Below are 8,074 nucleotides of genomic sequence, written 5' to 3' on the forward strand. Positions count from 1 at the left end.
TTCTGGAGAAGCTTGCCGCACTGACTTTCCTGATGGGAACTCAGCTGTCTTCACCATTGGATGGGCTTGGGACCTCACTGTTGCTGAGGATGGCTGTGATACTTTTCAGGGGAGCTCTGGTTCTTACTTTGTGTACTGCTTCCTGGCTCCAGTGCAGATCCCTCAGCCTGCTAGCACAAATTCTTCATCCCCCTGGCACAGACTTCCTAGCTTCCACCACTTACCTTTGGGCCTTCTCAGCCCAGATCCGTGAACCAGGCCTGCATGAGATATTGTTTTGGGCTCTAGGCCTTCAGTTGGACTTTTGAGAGGCACTGTTATGAGCTCTAGGTCTTCAGCTGGATTCATGCAGGGCATTTCTGTGGGATCCAGGCCCTCGCTAGTTTCCTTGTCTTAGTGTGCGGACAATTTCCTGGGCTTTTTTGTATGTCATTCTTTGGGTGACTATTATAATTAATCTTATAAAATATGTATCCTAATTATATTGTTCCCCTTGCAAAATGTCCCCCAAACCATAACAACAGTTAAAAGGTGGAGGGTTACATCAACAATATGAATTAAATTCAGTTTGAGTTGCCAGATTATTTAATGTGATTCAAGAAAACTACCTCTGTTATGAATCATTTGTTGATAGGAAGAGACAGAATAAGGAGAAAGAACTCCAAATTATATGAAAACAAAAGCAAACTGCAAAGAAAATCTTGCTGTATTGTAATGCAATGTATTCAGAAAATGATAGTTGGTGTTGTTAGAGGATATGCATACATTTCCCTCTCTTAACGTGGTATTTGAGGAATAAACTCAGGAATGGAATTGTAAAAGAACTTTAGATGAGCCATGGACAGGTCTTCTTGCCCACCTTGAGAATTTCTTCTACTTCTTACTACCCACAAATCCCTCATATTCAGGATACACAAATTTACAGGATTATATTAAAATAACAAATAACTATATACTTCTCTGCTTTAGTTCCTGTACTTAAGCGTATTGTATTGCCAGAAAAAAAACAGCAAATCTTTCCTTTTGCCTCTTTCTGCTAAAATCACAGAATGGGTAATGAAGTTCAACTGTTGTCTTGTTCAGTGTAAAAATTTGGCATATTTTTACATCTATAATTGAAGCAATCACATTGGTTCTACTTGACCTTTCTGTCCTGCAGAGTGTCACACATTTCATTCTCTAGGGATTTTTCTCAGTTGATCTTGAATAAAATTTATGAAAACATTAAATCACTAATTGATCTGTCAATTTTTGAACTGGCTGTTGATCTGTTTTGTTCCTTAGAAAATAAATTTATGACTTAACTATTTATGTTGAATTTCAGAGTTTGGTATGTTCACTAAGAAAATTACTGTATTCCTCATAAATGTACATTGTAGAAAATATTTTCATCATTTTATTATTACACAATCTTAACTAAAAGGCTGAGAAGAATTTCATTGTATTTTCAAGAAAATGGAGGCTATTATGATAAAGGGAATGTTGTTACTCAACTGAAAGCTGACTAAAAATCCTCTCTTTGACTCACTGCATTCATTTGCCAAAAGTTGTAATGCAACTAGGACAATAGCACTGAGACATCTAGAGTAAATGTAGGGAGAAATTCTGTAGGTATCAGATAACAACAAAACATGACCCTTTATAAAGTGTGGTAGTGCAGTAAATAATTCCAATACTTGGTACTCAGAAGCAGGAGGATTATGAGTTTGGGATCTGCATAGGCAGTGTAGTGAGTCTTGCTCTCAAAATTAATTAAAAAGTCATGGGATGTAGCTTAGCATGACTCGCATACAGTCAGACCTTGAGTGAAAGCCCAATAGTAACACACACACGGCAGCTATTATCATAGTACTCAGGATTTTTTCCCTTCATGGAAAGTTATACATATTTTACATATTTAGTTGAGGTTTAATGTAATATATCCAGTGTTTCTTTTGTTTCTGGCATGTAGAAGAGATTCCAAAATATTTGTTAAAGGAAAGAAGTGTTGGATATTTATGGATTTTTCTCAGTGTTAAATATGTTTAGCATAAAAGGCCATAGAACAATAATTTTAGGGCTTACTTTAATAAGAATTTTTAAATTAAAAATTTCAGAAAATATTTTTCAATAATTTCTGTATAATCTGGAATTTGCTTAACATTAGATTACATTATTAATTAAAATTCATGGTATAGTACTGTTTGGTTCTAAATATTTAGGATTTATCTTGGTCATTAGAAGCAAATTAATGAAATTCATTTTAGTTTGAAAAAATTATTAGAAATTTTACGATAAACTGCAAAATTGCAGTAGCACCTGACTTTCTTTCATTATTTTAACTTGCATTTAGTTGAATGTCTTTTAAAGCTAGTGAATTTTTGTACAATTCTTGGGGAAAAAATCCCCAACATGAAACTACTTATATTCTTATTTTTTCATTTTTACAGGACATTTAATTTTTGATATGTATCATGAATATATATTTATCAAATAATTGTTATATTTTAATAAATGTATAACTGGCAACAAATCTGATGCTATTATTTAAACTTTCTTGCCATTCCTGTTGAAAGCTTTTCTCATTGAACTTTTATTTTGAGATTTAGAGTGTTTATTCAGATTATCTGCTACTTAATAATAATCTTAGTTATTAAATGTTAAATCAATTTATTCATTTTTTAACTTTTGTTATTAAATGTTAAATCAATTTATTCATTTTTATCAATTGTTTTAAATGCCTACAGTTTTTTTTTTCTAGTACCGGGAATCGAACTCACGACCTCACCCTTGCCAGGCAGGCACTGTGCCACTGAGCTAAATCCAGAGCCCCCATGCCTATAATTTTACAAAACCTTCATAAATAACATTGTATTTTCTTTTACCTAACAATATATTCAGTTTCATAGCATTAATTTTCATCAAGTTAACTGTTTTTGTTATAGCTTTAATATATTTATTCTGATAAGTGATATAATGATAGCTAGAAAGTTTAAGTATTAATATTAATAATTAAAGTGATATGTTCTAAATTCAATTGTGAATTAAAATTTTTACCTCATATTACTAAATGGGCATCTCAAATGTCAAATCACATCCTCTAAAATGTGATCCTTAGTTGATTATATTTAACTGATAAGTGAACTCTGATGCCAAGATTGTAATTTGAATTTTTTTTTTTAAAGTTAGAGAATCTCTTGATTTGAGAACAGAACATTTTCTAGAATAATGATACAATACATGGACAACAAAAAAGGAGATTTTAGGCTTTTATATCAAAACAATTCAAAGGATATTATTGAAATACAATATTAATGTTGATCTAAGTTGATTCTTCCTTTAAAATTTAACATGTCATTGAAACATGCTTTGTAATAGTATAACACTGTATAACAGTAGATTGTATTTTAACTATTTAGAAGCTGTCTGTGCAAAACAAATTATTTACAACTTTATTCTCAACAGTTGAATTTTGAATGCCTCATATTTTTATCATCTTACATAGCTTTCAGAGAATATGGACCTTTTTAATAGTCTTTTTTTTTGGTTTTTCTCCGGTACCGGGAACCGAACTCACGACCTTGCGCTTGCCAGGCAGGCGCTTTTGCCTCTGAGCTAAATCCCCAGCCCGGACCTTTTTAATACTCTATAGTACCATGGATTTGATTAGGCTGGTATTCTCCTATGAATGTTATCATTAAGTAAACAATACCACAGAAAATAAATATGTAGTTGAGAACAGCGATATGTAATGTAACAGCCACTGTTGATTCACATTAATTTGTCTTAAGACTCTGTGTCACTTTGAATGTTCTTGCTTTGATTTGTTTATGTTTGTGATACTGGTATGCAGCTACTGTTATATTTCTTTGTTTCTCATTTACTACTCTCTTTAAAATAAAAGAATAAGTATCTTATGCAGAATCAGCCAATGAATAAATGGAGAGACCTGGACTAAATTTTAACTCTTTGTATTGTGAAATCTTTCATCTTTAGATAGATTTATTCAATGAATTTCTTTGACAACTGGTTATATATGCATATATACATATATATATCTGTGCAAAAAATGAAATACATATATAATTGTTTTTCTGAAACTATATCACAACATTTTCTTCTATGTAATATGTTGTGATGTAAAGGGATTTCAAATAAGTTTGAATGCCTTCACTTCTCACAAATCATCAAAGAAGACATTGTCTACATTAGGGAGATGAAATTACCTGACTAAATTTATTTGTAGATAAAATGTCAAGATTCAAATACAGAATACAGGATTAGTTTTTAGAGAAAAAGCTAATGATTTTTAAAAATATTTATTTTTATGAGTTACAATTCTGTCAACCATAAGTAAATACAAGAGCTATACATCAAGAATCGGAGAACGTGTGATGTTTTCCAACCATTAAAAATAAAGTCCCCTTATTACAGAACACACCAAAGTAAGTGGACCATTTTCAGCCCATGAGCCATAATTTGCCAACCTCTAATTCCTGAAGATCAAATTGGCTACTTGCTTCTGTACATTTGATTATATTTCATAATGCTAGAATCGGAGAACGTGTGATGTTTTATAACATTTATTGTTTTCTGCATTTCTTTTTATCTGAAATGACAAGCTTGGAACTTGAAGGCACATATTTATGCATATGTTTTCTTCCATCAGATCAGTGAAAGAATAAACACATAAATAGAATATGGCAATGAAAAATTCCCCTTTAATAGCTTTTATTTTTGTATCATTTCAACTTATAAATGTACATTAATAGAGAATGGAAATTGTTAAAAATGGTTCATCTTTTCTTCATGGATACACTTATTTAATAAATATGGTCCAAATTCTTATAGTAATATGAGCCAAAGGTAGGTACATTTATCTAAGGGATCTGCTTTCTTCAAACATTTCTGCTCTTAAATTTTCAAACAAGTAGAATTTTTCAAAAAATTGTGTAAGTGAGAATATCCGTGAAGCTTCTTAGTTAAAGCCTGTTTACTGGGTACTTCTTGTTTGACAATTCAAGATATTATATGATGCTTATTTGTGTTTTCTGTGCTTAGCTAGAGAGACTGCAAGCTGAAAATACCTCAGGGTGGAACAACACAAAATTACTTGCAACAGAAAAGCAAGGACTGGAGAGAGAAAATAGAAGACTAAAAGTCCAGTTGAAAGAAATGGAAGAGCTCCTGGATAGGAAAAACAGATTAAGTGCAAATTTTAAAGATCCTGACTTGAAGACATCACAGATTGAACTGCAAGAAAAGAACAAGGTCTGGTGTTCTTGGAAGCGCCTGTTCTCTTACTGTGTGTTTTCTTCTGAGGCCTAGGTGGATGCTGCTTTCACCTTTGTCCACCTCCAAATCTGAATATTGCTTTTTTGGGCTAACGTCTGATGGCTAGCTCTTTTCTCTGTTGTCATAAAAATAACATTGCTCATGTATCTGAAACAGAGTGTAGCAAATTTTGGATGAAAATGTGAGAGTATGATAAAGGAAGAAAAGACAAATCTTGTTTTGTTTTGTTTTCCATTATAGCTTTGTGTTAGCAGTTTTCAAACTATTATCTTATTTCCAGTAAATGTGCTTATCTAGTAATTTGAGCACCTACACAGCAGCATTTATTGGTACCTATGATAAGTATTTACATAAACACTTAAATTTACCTGAGGTTTACTGTTCTCTGATTCCCTTTTTGTCTGAGAATCATTATTTTGAGTGAATTGTGTCTTATTTTTTTGCAAAGAGATGTTATAATTATAGCAAAACTAAGACAACCAAGATTAATAAAATTAACTTGGGCAAATTTAAATTGTTTGCATATTTTCCCTTTAAGCCAATAGAGATGGGGCTGTAGATGGGAACATTTTTCTTTCTTAAATAAATAATTTACAGATTTTAAAATGTACTTTCAGTGACAGATAATGTTATAATTTGTATAGTTTACTATAAATAGGCTATAATATATATACACTTTGTTTCCAAATTCTTCCATTAAAGTATCTACCATATTTGAATGTATAATTCTATTTTTTCAATTTATTTTAACAACTTTAAAAGTGACTGATAATTTCATAGTTGTGAATTGTGTACATTGTTCATACTAATACAAGCTCTAACAGCCAAATGGCCAAAAAATTAATTCAATATCACTTTTCCTAACTCTTTTATGAATTTCAGGGTGTATCACAAATGCAGGATGAAAATGCATTAGTGCATCATGACTTGACAATAGAAATGTCTAAAGTTAAATGTCAAAGTCAGTGATCCCAGTTCTGTATTGTATAGATTCATCATCGGTTCTAATGCTGTATTTCGTTCTGAAATATATGCAACTCACAAATCTGCAGAGAAAATTTTTCTTCATTTCTAAATAGAATTATCTCAACTGTGGAATGTAGTTTGATTATGAAAATATACTTTTCTCCTTGATTCATTCAGAACAAGCGTGTATTTATGTCATTTTTCTGTCAGCAACTAGTCTCCATGCTAATAGTGGGAAGATGAATGGCTCATCAACCCTGCGGGACCTGGGCTTGCAGTCTACACAGACAGTTGCACATGCAGATTACAACCAATAGCACACTGAGATGATTCTTAAGAGTGACGTAGAATGTGAACACAGATGAAGAGGTAGTTCATTCTTCTTAATTTTTCGACCTTTCTAGTTATATCAAAATGTCAGGAAGTAAGGCATATCAGTCAGGGAATATAATGGCTGTTTGGAGCTGCCATAGGTGACATTGGCATCCTGTCATTAAGGTAGATGCAGGTGAAACCTGCTCTCCTTGGGACTGCTGTGGTTATTTGTTCTATAATGAGGCGTAACTTGGAAACTGTAGGATTCTGGAAAGTCTAGCCAATCGGTCAGGCTGTTCAGCAGTCAGAAGATTGGAAGATTCTCTAAATGTTTATCAGTTTAATGCTGACTGGGAATATTTGTTATTTTTATCCACTTCACTAAGAATACAGATTCCTGAAACCAACCTAATGACTTACTATGTAGCTGATACAGGTCAAAACCCTAATACCACAAAATCTCAGAATGTCAAGATTCAGATGCTCCCAGATGCCAAACAAATCACCATGTGCAAAAAATGTAAAAATCCAGGGAATAAGATAGATTTTATCATAATTGGAATCTCAAAACATGATTGGAGTTTTAACATCATACATATATATGATATTGTGCATATATATACACTATAAATATATATATACACACTATAAATATATATACTTATATGCCTTATATGAGTATCAATTCTCTCTTGTGTTTTCTGTCTCTATATCTTTCTCTGTATATATTTGTGTAAGTATGTGTGTACTATATATGAGAAGCACATATAGAAATAGGTATATACATACCATATATGTGTACTGTGTCTATATACGCCTACATATGCATATAAATATTCTACCTGAGTGACTTTGGGCACAGCATAGACACTACTGTAACCATCACTCACTAATTCCTATTTAAAGGGAAATATGATCTCTTACCATATAATATTTATATCTAGTCACATTTACCAAAAATTTGTAGCAGACACAAAACTATTTGCTACTTAAGGCATTTTAATAATGTCTTAGATTTAATAACACTGTTCAATATATTTTTATAAATCCTCACTAATACAGTGAGGATCTTTTACTTTATTTGTTTAACTTCCATGCTACAGAGAATGTATTCTTAAAAAATGAACGTCAATTTTAAATTGCAGTTATTCAAAAGCAAAGATTACTTTTACATGAGTGATCCTATCAATTTAATCTCCATCCAGTACTTACATTTATATATTCAGGCATATGTATACATTAATCTTTTGTAACTTAAGAAAAACAGCAATACATCTGATCTTTTTGTGGTATGTTAGAAAATTATCACTTGAGTAGTAACTATTTGAAAGCATAAATCACTATCATAGGCTTTTCTAGAATAATCTCTGCATGTAGACCTTATAATTTCTTGTAGCTTCTGGAAATAGTGACCCTGTTGCATGGTTCTATGGCATTAGTGTTTTTCACAAAAAAATGGCATCAGACAAGAGAACTTCAGTGTTAGTACTTGTCAGAATATAGCCCTCATTTTACTTAT

At 31.9% G+C, this 8,074-nt stretch overlaps 1 protein-coding gene across 5 annotated transcripts in view; it reads left to right on the plus strand.

The window, feature by feature from the left end:
* Nucleotides 1-5,993, plus strand: part of Ccdc102b (coiled-coil domain containing 102B) — a 118,021-nt gene extending 112,028 nt beyond the window's left edge. For all 5 annotated transcript variants that reach the window (XM_005373046.1, XM_005373045.2, XM_005373048.2 and 2 more), the window contains one exon: nucleotides 5,041-5,993. In XM_005373046.1, the coding sequence (XP_005373103.1) occupies nucleotides 5,041-5,307 (267 nt within the window). In that variant the 3' untranslated portion in view covers nucleotides 5,308-5,993. The remainder of the gene's footprint in view (nucleotides 1-5,040) is intronic.
* The last annotated feature ends 2,081 nt before the right edge of the window (nucleotides 5,994-8,074 follow it).

Source organism: Chinchilla lanigera, unplaced genomic scaffold, assembly GCF_000276665.1.
Source record: "Chinchilla lanigera isolate Chin_1 unplaced genomic scaffold, ChiLan1.0 scaffold00001, whole genome shotgun sequence".
Taxonomy (NCBI): domain Eukaryota; kingdom Metazoa; phylum Chordata; class Mammalia; order Rodentia; family Chinchillidae; genus Chinchilla; species Chinchilla lanigera.